This window comes from Plecotus auritus, assembly GCF_963455305.1.
Source record: "Plecotus auritus genome assembly, chromosome: 9".
Lineage (NCBI taxonomy): Eukaryota > Metazoa > Chordata > Mammalia > Chiroptera > Vespertilionidae > Plecotus > Plecotus auritus.
This window is the reverse complement of record NC_137783.1, coordinates 136,126,088-136,141,620: the sequence shown is the minus strand read 5'-3', so window position 1 is coordinate 136,141,620 and position 15,533 is coordinate 136,126,088. Positions and strand designations below refer to the sequence as shown.

Here is a 15,533-nt window from a genome sequence, read left to right as displayed (position 1 = left end):
GAGCAAGAGGGCATAGGTCACAAAGGTGTTCATGACCTCATTGCAACTTCAGGGTATTTCCAGGCAAAACCTCGCTTGGGGAGACTTATTGGGCATCATCCTAAAAGTAGGTCTTATAGAGTCTGGGGAAAAAGTCTGCAGCCTTTCCCAGTCCCTTCCTCTCATCTTTTTTTCCTTAGACACTGCTGCTCTCCTTTTCCAGGAAATTCAGGACAGGATCTGGGTTGCCTCCCACCATCCTCTTCCCAGAATTCTAAGAATGCCTGGGAGAAGGCGACTCCCCTGTGTGTGTCAGAGGGATGATTCAGAGTCCAATGCTGGTAATAAGCATTGCTCTGTGGTCTGGCCATGGAGTCCAGGGCCCAGGAAGCGCATCTGGATAGCATCAGAATCACAAATTGAGGAGATCTTGGAAGGACTCAGCCCCAGCAGGCACCCACAAAGCAGGAATATGTGGGGAGCCAGATAAGAGGAGGGGGTGATGGTCTTCAAAGTTAATGAGCTTGTATTAACAATATTTTTTTTTACATTTCTCTACACAGCTAGAGAAAAGAGTGAGGTAGGATACCATGAAAGAGTCCAAGGGAATTTCTAAGTAGAGCATTTTCTATAGGTAATGGCCAGAACAGTACCATCAAGAGCTATATAAAATCAGTTGGAAACAACTGGATAATTTTATCAGTCGTTATTGCAGTGTGGTTTCTATAAGCCCATAACACACATCTTATTGCCCTCTCAATTCATATTCAGAGCACTCAGGAGAAATAATGTTTTTCTTATTGTTGCCTCTTGGTTCATTAAAATCTGTATTTCATAGAATGAAGTTAGTTATATCACTGAGAGAGGCAACACTTACAAAAAACATCTGAATAAAATGACACCACAAAATGTAAAGAATAAATTGCTTGTAGGAGCATAAAAATATTATGGTGTGCATTGTATATAAAACATGGTTGTACCCTAGTTCTTAGGACAGGGTCTGGAATGTGTATATAATATTTATTATATCAATTTATAAAAATTAGGTTTATAGCATTTCCTCTTCTTTTCATCACCATTTACCCACTCTGTACCCTCTTCCACCTCCACACATACACACACACCCCCCCACAATCACCACACTGTTGTCCATATCCATGAGTTCTCTCTCTTTTTCTTTCCTTTTTGCTCAATCCCTCCACCCCTCAAGCACCCTACCATCACCAGAGCCGTCTTGCCTGCTCTCATTTCTTAATATATTTTGCATGAATTATTTCAAGTCACTTACGTCTAAAATCCATTTTTCCATTGAATTTCTTTCCTTTCTCTCTGATTTTGTAATCATTTTTGCTCAATGGAACATTGCTGTCTTTCAATGTTGTTTATTTGACAAAAACCATGTTAGTGCTAATGACATTCTCCATGTCCTCAACACACAGAAAGGTATCTTCTCGCCACAGCTGGGGCAAATGTGCTGTTCTGTCCATTTCTTGGTTTGCATTTTGTGATTGTTTGTTTCTCTGTTTAGTTCTTTGAACCATTTGGAATGTTTTCAACGTATAAAAATGAAGGATAGTCCTAAGGTCTCAATACATTTCTTATACTAAAATTACTTTCAACATTGTGGTTTTGTTTCCCATTTTTCATTTTCTCTATTCTGCTGATGAAAATCACTTTCTCAAAATCTAGTCTATCCCATAGGTCATTTTTCAAAGCACAAATGTTGAGTAATGCCATTGGTTGATTTTCAGTTTGCAATATATTTTTTAATCTTTCAGGTAGGGAACTCTACTGCCATTACTTTCAAGCATTTCCTTCATCATCATCTTTATTAATATCATTTGTGCATCGTCTCCATTTTCTCCCAGATGGCTTTCACTACCAGTTGACCACATTCTGCTAAATACTTCATTAAATTATTATAATGTGGAAAGCAGAGTCATTATTTTATTTTTGAAGGTTTCCAGCAACTAGAGAGATCAGCTTTCCATTTCTTCCTGCATCTTCATCCTACTAAGGTTTCATATTTTTCCCTGAACAAATTTCTTATGTAGTAGATTAAATTAATTCTCATGTATTATGTATTTAAAGGTTTTACTGTCATTATTACAACTAATTTACTATGTATGTCAAGAAATCATAATGATGAAAATGATTTTTCAATTCATTTGTAGTCTCTTTTAGACTAATTTTGGTGTATTTTCCCAGTAGAGTAATTCTTGACATTTATGACTGAATGGTCACGGTTTCAATAACTTGCAAGAGAGTCCAAAAGACCATGATATATTATTATTTAAGATTTTGCTGGAACTCAAAATTGAATCACTCCCCTTGCAAGGCTACTGTGTAGGAGAAAGTCACCTTGCTAAGAGGAGTAGCCAGCCACCCAGCATAAGGGTAATGCTGGGTATTATACATCTTCCATCCTTCCCTTTGAGAGTCTCCATGAACACATTAAAGCCTTGAGAAGTCTTGCAAAAAATAAATTTGTTTCATTTTGCTTAACTCAATGTTTCTCAAACTTATTTGAGAATATTTTTCTCACAGCACACAGGATACCATGAGACACCAGTTTGAGAAACAATCATTATAGAATGATTATGGATAAGAAGTTATCTAAAAGATTTCTGCCTCCACTTAACGTCACTTTTACAGAAGACTTACGTGCAAAGACTCCCCTGAGTTGGGGACCTTTGAAGTTTTTGAGACTTATCGTGCACAAGAATACATTCAAGTCATCTGCAAATGTGACATTTTTCTATCTTTAGTTCCCATTTTTGTGTAATTGTTTTCCTTGCTGCATAACTATTTCAATTTTATACTTTGCCATTTATTTTATTTGATTTATTCATTTAGCAAACACATCTGTAGTGCTCACTCTATACTGTTTTAAGTGCTTTATTAATCATCTAAAACAACCTTGTGAGCTTGATGCCATTATTATTATCCCAGTTTTACTGGTCAGAAACTGTAATTTCCAATGATGATGAGGCGTTCGTTCCTGACTAGATCCTATTTTTTAAGGAAACTGACACATTTTTCTTTAGTCATATTATTTTTTCTAATTGTAAATATAAACTGTATATTATGCAAAGGAAGAAAACCTCCATTCTTTTTTATTTGTTTCTTAAGTGTCTTCAGTTAACATTAAATATAGAAATATGCTATTACCTTTCTTAGCTTCTATTGAGATAATGTTTTCTACCATTTTTCACTTATTATTAAAAAGGTATCATGCTAACTTTGCTTTCCTTGATTATACTGGATTACTTGTTCTAATGTGTTGCTGTGTTTTCTGCATAAAGATTAAGATTTTATTTCTAAGCTCATCAATGAGTTGAACAGCCATCATCCCCTTCTTTAAGGTGGGGGGTGGTGGCAACCATATTTACCTCAACCAATGCAATGTATTAATATTAATGCGTAGCTCCCCTGTTACTGTGTGCTGGACTCTGTAGAACATGAAAGATTCAATGAGCAGAATATGAGAGAGGACATTGGAACGAGAAGCAGACCTTCTATGGCCATATAGAAAAAAGAGAAGTCAGTGATCCTGAGAACTTTATAAAAGCTCAGATCTGTACAACTGAACATTCACTTTCTGTTACTCCATTTTAATTTTCCTCAAAGACCTAAGATATTACTTAAATAGAAGAGGCCCCAGATCAACTGAGTGAACACACTGGGGGGGGGGGGGGGGGCGGGGAAACATCTAGCTAAGCACCGGCCATACAGTAAGTGCTCAATTAATAATTATTTTTAAAAAGACATGAGCCAGCTCTTTGACCAAACCAACTGGTCAAGTTGATTATCAAAACGCAGGGCAGCTAGAGACTTGTTCAATGGGTCATTAAGACGAGAAGTGCTGCAAAGACTTCACCCTCATCTGAAGTAAGCCTGGGTGGGAGGGACTGGAAGCTTGGAGAGATAGGAGCAGGTCAGCAGACAGTCCTGGGGGCCTGGAGAAAAAGAACAGGACCACAAGGTGTTCTGGCAGCTCCCACTGCCCTACAGACAGATCTGAGTGTCTCTATAGCTCCGGGCACCTGGACCTGGCAGTTGACTCTTTGCATCCCAAAAGCCCTTGTGGCATCAGGACTTAGTGACAATTAAGGAATGGAGAAAAGGTTTCACCTCCTATAGTTGTACCTGACAAGCCCTGAGCCAGTCCAGTCACCTACCTGGTGACCAAAATGTATTCAAACTCAGGGAAGCAGATGTTATCCGTGGTCTGAATAGCTATACTCCATCAAGTGAGCCAACTTGTCACATCCACTTCCCTTTTTTCTTTCCATCCTTATTCATGTCTTCATGGCCTCCCCCCCACCCCATTTTCTCCACCTGCCCTCCACCGCCCACTAAATCCCATTCTCCATTCCAAGCCCTCTTTACTGTCCCTTCTGGATCTGATGCCCTGAAACTCCCTCTCCTCTATCTCAGATTCTACTGGGCCCTTTTCCCTCTCTCCCTGCCTGCTCCTCCCCGCTGCCCCTGTCCTGTTCTGTCAATGTCCCCCCACCCCACCCCGCCCCTTGTTCCCCTTGCCCTAGGATCTGTGGGTGGCTGTGAATTCTACAACTGCTTCTTTCTGTCTCATCTTGGTGGGGTCCATAGACAGCGCTCCTGTTGCTCAGAGATGTGGAGGCAGTTGCTAAGAGACAGTGAAACGTCAGTACCTGGCCCTCGAGGAAAAAAGGGGAGTGAAAAAGGAAGAGAGGAGGGGGAGAGGGAGGGAAAAGAAGGGAGGGAAAGACCTGACGGCAGCCACAAACCCCAGTAGCAGCCTCAGCACCAAGCTGAGTTTCTGGAAGAAGCATTCGGATTCTGTGAACTTTCTTCTCAGCATCCTCCCTCGGATTCCCTTTTCGGGTAAAAGAAGGGGACCAGCTCGGGGACCACAGGACAGGAAACCACCAAGGATGCAGCCCCGGCAGCCAGGAGCCATGGAGGAGAGGCCGGGGGAGGAGACTAGCCGAGGAGGCAATCTGTTCTCCTGAAGCCGCAAGCAGGGATTCCAGCATGAGGGAGGGAGCCCCTGTCTGCCGCAGATTGATGTCTGTGTCCTTGGAACAGAGTAAGTGGGCTCCTGGGGGCCTGTGGAAGTACAGATGGAGACTTTGGGGTTCAGAAAAATGAGTCTGGATCAAGGGGAGCTGGGGTGACTTCCCAGTGGGTGGGATTGAGGCAGGAATCAGTGGGAAGAGAAGCAGTGTCAGAGGAGGGGATGCGGGGAGGACAAGTGAGGACAGCAGGTGGGCACCGGAGAATCCAGGGGCTCGGAGGCTGGCTGCAGAGTGGATGGCAGGGTGAGCCACCGAGTGTGGCATCATGCTCTGTCTCTCTGCCTGGCCAAGTGTGGGTGTGGGCTCAAGCTGGGGGGCGCTAAGGGGAGAGTGGAGTGTTTGTGGGAAAGGATGCTGAGATTAGGGGTGTGCACTGGGGGATGAAAGATGGTGGGGACACACTGGGAGGGGCGGAATGCATGTACAGAAAGAAGCTGGAGAGAAAACTGGGGAGGCATGAGCGCAGGGCAGGGCAAATGTGCTGGAGTCACAGGAGTGGAACAACGTGTGTGTGTGTGTGTGTGTGTGTGTGTGTGTGTGTGTGTGTGTGTGTGTGTACACACGCCAGAGACAGACAGAGAGACAAAGAAAGAGAGAGAGAGCTGAGAGCTCTGAAAGAGGTCTGCAATCTGCCAGAGTGTGCATGCCTTTTTTCTTTGAGAGTTGTTCAAGGGTGGGGTAGTTGGTGCTCGTGGAGGTGGGGCTATGGAGAATGAGAAAATGCATCCAGCGCAGGACAGACACTTAGGAGGATGCCAAAGGAAGGGGCCCACAAGGTTATTAAGTAACAACCGTGTGAGGTTGTGGTCTGAGCCCACCATGGCCACACCTGAGACACAGACAGTATACAGAGGACTTTGCAGCAAACGGGGGAGGAGGGGGCACCGAGCCTAGGAGAGGGGCCACGGGGAGAAGAGGGCACCGTTTCTCTGCCTGAATGCTTTCCTTGTTGCCAGAAGGAATTCTGCCTCCACCCGCTGAACACAAAGCTGCCTAAGAGAAGCACCAACTTGGGAAGTTGCCAGAGCTCCTAGCTGCCCCCTCCTGCACCTTCAGGACACATGACTCTTTCCAGGCTCAGCAGTGCAAACAATGGGTGGCCCTTGGGTTCTTCCCCTCCCCGGGGATTACCATAGACACTGAGGCCGAGGACTCGGGCTTTCGGGAGGCCCATGGAGATCCACTTCACTCCGGGCTCCCTGCCCAAAACACCTACCCATGGACCCCCTTGGACTCGAGTCCACTGGGCCACCAATAGAATCCCCTCTGAGACCTTGAATGCTGGAGACCCCGACACAGCTCTGGCATCCTGATCATCAATCCCAGACTTGGGGCAGGGCTGGGGACTTTTAGATATTCTGGGACCTTTAAAAGGCCCTTTTCGTGTCCTTAGCTCCCCCCTCCCACCTCTCAGACACAGCACAAAAAGGAAGCTCCCAGCAGTCATGGGTGCAAGGGACACAAAAGATCTGCAGGGACCCTTCCATGACTTGTTGGCAGCTGGTCCAGCCCCACCCTCGCCTCCTTCCTTTCTCAAGTTTTGATCATCTTTGCAGACCCTGGGGGACCTCAAACAGGTTGCTTGCCCCCTAGACTCCAAAGGGGACTTCCTGTGGCACTCACCTAGGGAGCCCTCTGTCACTCAGAGGCTCCCAGGAAAGGCTTGAGCCATGACACCCCTGCTCAGAAGCCCCACCCTCCAGGGCTCTAGGCCCCGATGTCGCTGCCTTCCTGTGCCACTGACTCTTGATTCTATGGACACAGCCCCAGCCCCTGTGGGCTCCATTCAGCACTGCCGTTGCCAGCTGCCTAAGATGGGTGACACCTGGTCCCAGCTGCCCTGGCCTGGGCCCCCCCACCCAGCCATGCTCCTGGTCTCCCTCCTCTTGGCAGCTGGGGTGATGCACTCGGACGCAAGCACTAGCTGCCCCGTCCTTTGCACATGCCATAACCAGGTGGTGGATTGCAGCAGCCAAAGGCTATTCTCCGTGCCCCCAGACCTGCCAATGGACACGCGCAACCTCAGCCTGGCCCACAACCGCATCGCCACTGTGCCGCCGGGCTACCTCACGTGCTACATGGAGCTCAGGGTGTTGGATTTGCACAACAACTCCTTGATCGAGCTGCCCCCAGGCCTCTTCCTCCATGCCAAGCGCTTGGCACACCTGGATCTGAGCTACAACAACCTCAGCCACGTGCCAGCCGATATGTTCCAGGAAGCCCATGGCCTGGTGCACATCGACCTGAGCCACAACCCATGGTTGCGCAGGGTGCACCCGCAGGCCTTCCAGGGCCTGATGCAGCTCCGAGACCTGGACCTCAGCTACGGGGGCCTGGCCTTCCTCAGCCTTGAGGCCCTGGAAGGCCTGCCAGGGCTGGTGACACTACAGATCGGTGGCAACCCCTGGGTGTGCGGCTGCACCATGGAGCCCCTGCTGAAGTGGCTGCGAAACCGGATCCAGCGCTGTACCGCAGGTAAGGGAGGGGGGCAGGACTGAGGGTCTGGGAAGAGGAGGGTTCTGGCCTCACTGAAAGAAACTCCTTCAAAGAAAAGAGGACTTAGAGATCTTGAGCCCTTACAGTGTGCCCTGATTTATGCTCCTGTCTCTGTACCCAGCTCTTTTGCTCCACAAGTGTTTGTAGAGTCCTTGCTTTGTAGACTAGGTGCTGGGGACCCATTCATTAACGTAACAGACATGCCCTTGCCTCTGTGGCACTTATGACCTAATGAGGCAGACAGACAATAAACAAGAAGAGCTCATAATAGACAGTGTTTATTGAGCTTACACCATGACCAAGAACTTGGCATGCATGGTCCCACTTTTAGCAACCCATTTTGTGGGTTAAGAAACTGAGATTTAGAGCCATGAAAAGAGTAGCCCAGAATCACTCAATTACAAACTAGCAGAGCCATGGATAAAGCTCAAGTGTATTGACTTCAAATTCCTGTTCTACTCTTCATGACTGCTTCCTAAGTGTTCTGAATGCTGGCAGTCTCCCAGAGATAGAAATGGCTAACGTTATTAATTTTGTACTTACTGTCATGCTCTATTCCAAGGATAGTATATATTTTAGCTCATCTCATCCTCGCCTTAATGAGCCATCCCCACTCTACAGAGGGTGAAACTGAGGCACAGAGAGGTTCAGCAACTTGCCTGAAGTTATAGCTCTGCTAAGTGTTGGAGTCAGAAATCAACCCTTGTAGTCTGGCTGCCTCTGGCTGTACCCTGGAGAGTCCATTCTAGGCTGGCAGGAGAGTCGGGGCATGAGTTATGGCCTAAGTTCTGGACCAAAGGGTCTCAGCAGAGTTCCACAAGATTTGAGCATGAGATGGAGAGTTGAGAGGAGAAACTAGTATGTGACAATTTAAACAGACAATTCCAACCAGGGGTGGATTGGTGACTGAAGGATCCTGAATCATAAAGGTTTGATGGGCCCTGGACTCACCCACTGGTGTCCAAACCTGGCCTGGAGGCAGACAATTATTCAGTGGTGGTCCCCATCACCAGCTCTCCTGTGTGGCAGCACTGAGCTTTGGCAAAAGCCCCTGCAGTAGAATAACAGAAATAGCTGAGGGCACTATCCCAAGGGATGTCCCAGAGCCTGGGCTCAGAGTGTGTTCAGAAGTGATGATGAATGAGGTAGGAGGGAGAGGAGGACTGAGTGGGGAGTCCAGGACCAAAATAGCTTGGGGGAGCTGTGGGCCACGATTCCCATGTTTCCACAGAGCTGTGGGAGGATGTTCTCTGGGACCAAAATAGCTGGGGACTGAGATGGGGCGATGGTAAGGGGCATGAGGGGGAGGCTGCGTGGAGCGATCGATCCCCCAACCCGTTCAACCTTTGCAAACTGCATCTGCTCCCCTCTCTCCTGTGCACAAGAAACAGAAGGGGCACTCTAGGCGCTAAGCTTCCACCACACCTGGGCTCCTTCTTTTCTGGAATCTCTGAGATCCCTACTGCCCTTCAAAAAAAGCTCAAATTCCCAGCAAATGGGAGAGGGATCCAAGATCCCATCACCAAGGCCTCATGTCAGTACAGATGAGGGACCCAAGCTCCAGAAGGGAAAGTGACTGTCTGCAAACCAAAAGTGAGAACACAAGTATGCCACAGCTAGAAACCCAGGTTCCCTATTCCTCCACAGAACACACTTTGTACCACACCACACTCCAGGATACTTCCTCTTGGGGGTGAAAAACTTACCAGTGTAGGTAGGATAGGCAATCCTCTGCCATCTCTCTGTTTTGGCTTCTTCTCCCTTTTTCATGGTATTCCAAATACTATCCACAACTTTTAGACAAATCCCAACATGGAGAAACATAAGGGTGCCCTTGGGATATAACTTAACTTCAAGACTGATCCTTTGACTTATCAGAGAGTTTTGTCAGCCCCAGGCTTTCATCCTGCACTCCTGCAGGGTCCAGCCCCACATGCCCTTGGAGCCTCCTCTGGTTGGTCCACACCAATTACCCTCACTGTCTCCACACTCCGCAGCTTTGTATTATCTCACCAAACCCAGGCACACAGTAGACTTGGGAGTTCAGCATCTTCCAGTTCCAAAAGAAGAGCCACTCGATGGTCAACTCCAGATACAATCTTGTCCTGGGCAAGGTCTGGAGTACTTTGCATACAGCCTATAGGGACCCATCTCAACCTGAGGTTGGGGACAGATTGCATTCTTTTTCTGAACCTGGCTCCCCATTTCTAAGGAGAATGATGCTCATCTATTTCCCCAAAGGGTCAATACAAATCCACAATTTTATTCTTTGGCTCCAAAATCTACAGAATGAGTAAAAAGCATTTTGCACCATATAATTTAGAAAAGTCCTTCACATCTTCACATTGACTCTCCCAGACAATAAGTTAGATTATCTCCTTTTCATGTATCCACTTTCTTCATGAAAGCCAGAAAGGAAAAAAAAAACTTGCCCAAGGTGAGAACTTAATTAATTTGAACAAAGGAATGGCAGACTGCTACTTGCATGCCACTTTTACTCCCAAGGCAGAGTACAATGGAACCATTGACAGTCATCAAGCATTTGTACATGTGACCCTGGGAGGATGGGATGGGACCATCAGTGATGGAAAGAATGGTAATCCACTGAAGGAGAAGGCCCCTCTGACCTGTCCAAAAAGACCAAAATAGGCTAATAATAAAAGCACACATTACACAACACTTACTATATACCAAGAACATATCATTTAAATGTTAACTCATAGACTCCTCATAACAACCCTATGAGGTAGATATTACTATTATCCTCATTTTACAGATGAAGAAGCCAAGACACAGAGGGCTAAATGGCTTATCCTCAATTACACAACTTGGGAGAGATAGAGAGGGGATTTGAACCCAGGCCAGTGGCTCCAGAGCCCACATTCTTAACCCTACACTTTGTGTATCTGAAAAAGCCACATGCAGTAGTAGAAAGACCCAATGCTTCAGAGTTGGACAGAATCATTTATTCCCATATTCATTTAACAAAGATTCGATGAGCACTTACAAGGACAGGACATGGTTCTGACGCTAAGGATACTATGGGAAATGCTTATATTCAAGGTGGAGGAGATAGATAATAAACAAGCTGTCAGACAGTGGTAAACACTATGGAGAAAAATTAGGCAGAGTAGCTAAGACAGGAATTGCCTAGGAAAGATGACATAGGGGATACTCTTTTACAGAGTATCATAAGGGAAGTTGAATAAGGTGATATTTGAGCAAAGTTTCAAAGGACATGAAGAACTGAGCTGTGCAGAGATGCAGAAAAGAAGCATCCTCACCTGGAGACAAATGCAAAGGCACTCCCTCCCTACCCAAGAGGGGACAAGCTCGGGTGGTGGAAAAATTACCAGGAAGTTTGAGTGGATGAAACAGAGTAAGCAAGGAGCAGAGTGGAAGCAATGGGGAGAAGTCCTTGCAGCCCCTGGTGAGGACCTTGGCTTTCAGTCTGTGTGAAGATTAAAGGCAGAGAGTGACATAACAGGACTTCAGATTTGAATGGATCACTCAGCCACTGTGTTGAGATGGCTTAAGGGCAGAAGCCCAGAGATCAGTTGGAAGGCTTATATAAGAGACAATGGTAGCCCACAAAAGCCCCAGTTCTATTATTAATAGTGGCTATTGGATTTCAGACAAGTTACTAAATTCTCCTAACAGTGATCGCCACATCTATAAAAATGGGTATAAAAATATTTGCCTTGAGGGCTGTTGAGGGGACTAAAGAAGGTAAGTAACAATTTTGGCACAAAAGAAACTAAACTTTTTTTGGGTAGGGTGGGTGCTCTCCATTCCATTCTGTCTCCCCAGGCCTTTCACCTGCCCTGGGTTCTGTGTTACAGATTCTCAGCTGGCTGAGTGCCGGGGCCCCCCTGAAGTTGAGGGTGCCCCACTCTTCTCCCTCACTGAGGAGAGCTTCAAGGCTTGTCACCTGACCTTGACCCTGGATGATTACCTCTTCATCGCATTCGTGGGCTTTGTGGTATCCATCGCATCTGTGGCCACCAACTTCCTCCTGGGCATCACAGCCAACTGCTGCCATCGTTGGAGCAAAGCCAGTGAAGAGGAAGAGATATGATGTGGGTGCCTGGCATCCCCTCCATGCTGCTGACCACCACTGCCGTTCATACCAGACACTCTCCCTGGCTGCCCACTCTAGCCCCATGGTGCCCTGGCCACCTCTGTCATAACTCAAGCAATGTCAGGAAACTACTTTTGAATAGCTTCTACTGTGGGCTGGGCACTGTGCTAGGAACTGGCAGTGTTAGATGAAGCCACCTAGTTCCTGCCCTCAAGGCACTTCCCTCTGCTAGAAGAGAAAGAATCAGAAAATATTCCTTTTAAGACAATCTGTTGGCATTCTGAATACATAGCTATGGAAGCCCAGAGGAGGGGTTATCAACTGTGCTTCAAAAATTTCAAGAGAAGAATAAGAGTAGAGGTGACTCATGAGCTGGGTCACCAAAACTGTCTGCTTTGTCAAGTAGACCAAGAAGTGTACATACACAAATGATAGAGACCAGAATATGTGTGGTACATTGAGAACCATGGTGAACAATCCCTTGGACCTCAGTGTACAGAAGGAAAGTGGCACAGGACCAAAACTTTCCCTCTGACACCCACCTGTCATTGCTCAGAGCTGTCTACCATTGCCTCCAGAGGGTGAGAACCCCCAATGCCAAGCCCCTTGGCTGCCTCCTACCAGCAGCTAACAGATGAGGCCACCTCCCAGTGACTGCCCCCACACTAGATCACCAGTTGTAGCCTGCTGGCAAGGTCCCAGGTAGCAAGCTGAGGACACCTTCAGTGCCCTTTCTCCCACCTCTGTCTTCTGCCTCTCACTCCAGCTTTGGCTTCAGAAAAAAGAAGCAGGAGGCCCATGAATGGGCAGCATGAGTCCTGGCACTCGGACTCCTAATGTCGTGACTATTCCTGCCACAGTGCTCATGCCAAGGAATATCACCAGGAAAGTGCACTGTGGGCTGCATCCCTATAGCATGGTAGTACAGGACTGAAGGAGGATTTGCTCTTTCTTCTAAACAACTCACTATTTAAGCATAAAGGTGAGAGAGCTATTAATTACCAAACACTTGCCAGTGTCGGGCACTGTGATAAACGCTCTCCACAATTTCCTTTAATGCACACAACAATCTTCTGAGGTGAGCATTATAGTTCCCATTTTACATATGGGCAAGGAAGGCCCAGAGAGGTCAAGATTATGTGATACTTATGAGCAAAATAAGTCTATGCTCTTTTAACTATCCCAGTCGAGTAAGAAAACATCACAATACCCTTCAAAAGTATATAAGTTCAAAGTCAAGTAGTGCTGATGAAGCTCCTAATAAGAGCCAGCACTCTTCTGGGCACTATTACATCTATTGATGCATTTATATTAGTTCTCACAGCAACATTGCCTGGTGGCTTTTATTATTCCCATTTTACAGATGAATTCATTGCTGAAAGCTGAGTGTCTTACCCAAGGTTATCCAGATAAACTCTAGAAGGAAGGTGTTAGGTGGCTCTAGTCAGGGAAACCGTGTCTAATCAGGCCATCAAAAATCAGGTATCTTCATGTATAAAGCACAATTATCATCATTGTCATCATCTTCATTATCAGTGTCATCAGCTTCATCATCATTTTCTCTACATTTGTTCAGCACTGGACAGTTCCTAAAGTGCTTTGGCATCATTCTTCCTAACTCTTCACAACCCTGTGTGGCAGGCAAACCATCATTTCTCCTATTTTACAGATTTAAAAAAAAAATAGAGACTCAAGAGCGAGTGTGACTTGCCTAAATGGCAAGGTTGAGACTCAACTCCAACTCGGCTCTCTTTCCAGTACTGCCCCAGGTGCTTGGGAAGAGAATGCCTGGGAGGCTGGATAGTGGGGCCCTAGGACTCAGCAGCCATCAACATCCTAGTCGATCAGCTATTTAAAGGACAGTAAAAACTAGCTGCTGTACAGATTTAGATATGTTCACGGTAGGGCAAATCACAGCCTCTGAAACTTAGAAGCAGCACAGGCAATACCAGAATAGGAGTCACCTGCCTTGCAATGTGCAAATAATGCATTAGAAATGGTAGCCGTCTAAAAAATAAGACCTTTTGGAAACAGGAGAAAAAGATGTGTTAACCCCTTCTATTTAAGCCCTGCTGTGTTGTGTTGCAAGAGATATAAAGGGTGTCAGAAAGCTGTGGGTAAGAACCTCTGCATTATAGGGGAAGACTTTAAGGTATGGTCCAACATGTTGCCAAGGCTGGCCAGGATATAAATTAAAACAGGGGCTTCCTACCTTGCCCCCAACTCCAGCTGGCTTGCATCATCCCATCTTCCTGGCAGGTCTGAAAGAATGAAGGAGAAACATATCATCTTCCAAGAATTCTTACTCATGCTCCCTGAGCTAGTCAACCAAAAGAGTACCCAGAACTTTGCTAGACCTGGGGTACTTGAACCTTGTGTGTCCTGAATCTCGCTTACAACATCTGGGCCAGAGCCCTGCTCTTGTGACACCTGGAGCAGAACTGTGCCCCATCTCTTCTTCCGCTATGTCTAGGACAGGTGGATTGGGGCTGCCCTTCACTAGTCAATCTCACAGTCTAAGGTATTTGGAAAGGTTCTTGTAGAAATAATAGTCCTGATACAAATAGTTAAGCCTCCCATAGAAGAACATCATATGCATCTATGATAATCTCCTAGACACTCTTGTTTGCTAAAATATAGTTAATATATTTTAAGATATGTACTTGTTTTTTGCATAGAACTAGAACCAAAAAAGACACCAAATGACCCTTGAGATCAAATGTCCTTTCTAATGAAATTACTTAGTCCCTGTTAATGAGTAGGATACATGGCTTTTAGAAGGTCCCTGGCTGCTAGAAGGTCCCCAGTTAACTAAAGCACAATGAGGAAAATTCCCTCACCTCCCACCACCAGTATCTTGTGCAGACTATCAGAAGCAAGCTTCTAGAGGCACATTTCTAGAGGGAATCCAGCAATACTGACTCAGTTCCCATAGTGCTGCTGACCAAGAAACCACGATGGTGATCCCACAAGGTGTCATTAAGTTTTTTTTCCAGATTAGTTAACATGTAAGTGTTGGAGTATCTCTGAATCCATGTGTCTGTTCATGAGGTTTCATGTTTGTTAGATGTCTACTGATATGGGGGCAAACTCTCTGGAACTTGACTTCAGTTCTCCAATAGTCTACTCAGCCATCTGTTTATTGCATTGCTTAATACACTAATATGGAATCCCATTAGGGATTGAGTAGGGATAGCTACTTGTTTGGAAAATATAAAAAGAGAGAGATGTGGTAGAGGCAGACTAATGAGAGCCTGACTACTTCTCTCTGTTCTCCTCTATCCCTCAGAGATTATCCTAATCAAAGAAGCTTCCTCATGGGCTTGAGGATATCAAAGTTTAGTTAACCAACAGTGCTGTGATAGTCAAGCTCTGAGCCACTGTTCTTTAGAAAAGACCCCACATTTACACCACACCACTTTGGACCAGTTCCTTTTGATCACCCTCAGACTGCCTCCATTGTTTCTCCATTACTAGAGAGATTCCCGGAGAACCCTGCAGAAATGGGTCCCCAGAGTTGCTATAGAATCTGCTGGCTTCTTTTAAGGAGGTTGGTGTATGGAATTTGATCACAGACCAAAATGAGTATTTCTCTTCCACCATCAGGAAAGACTTACAATCCCTATAGATGTCTTTGTTGATATAGCTCTGACATCCTTTCCAGCTCTAGAAAGGAAATATCTTTATCCATTCTTCCCAAAGCTAGAGAAACTTGTCCGCTCTCCCCACCCAAGAAGGAGGCAGAAGAGAAGTGAAGGAAGCAAGTTGCAAGGTCCTGTGTACATTAGCATCATGTTTGTCACAGAGTTGGGTGGAGAGATCTAGAGCCACAGAGCTCTCAGTTTTTCTGAGTGCTGTCCTGAGGAATGCTAATGTCTGGGGTGGGAGGGCTAGGGAGGGTTGGGGAAAGGGGA

General features: G+C 46.0%; 1 protein-coding gene across 2 annotated transcripts; it reads left to right on the top strand.

Moving 5' to 3' along the window:
- Positions 1–4,740: 4,740 nt before the first annotated feature.
- LRRC55 (leucine rich repeat containing 55) lies at positions 4,741–13,844 on the top strand. 2 transcript variants are annotated; one of them, XM_080688217.1, is made up of 3 exons: positions 4,741–5,053; positions 6,002–7,517; positions 11,381–13,844. In XM_080688217.1, exons 2-3 carry the CDS (start codon positions 6,713–6,715, stop codon positions 11,614–11,616), a joined length of 1,041 nt encoding a protein of 346 aa, XP_080544343.1. In that variant the 5' UTR covers positions 4,741–5,053; positions 6,002–6,712; the 3' UTR covers positions 11,617–13,844. The 2 variants fall into 2 exon arrangements, with proteins under 2 accessions (XP_080544343.1, XP_080544342.1); XM_080688216.1 differs by having other exon boundaries at positions 4,742–5,053; positions 5,999–7,517.
- Positions 13,845–15,533: the final 1,689 nt, after the last annotated feature.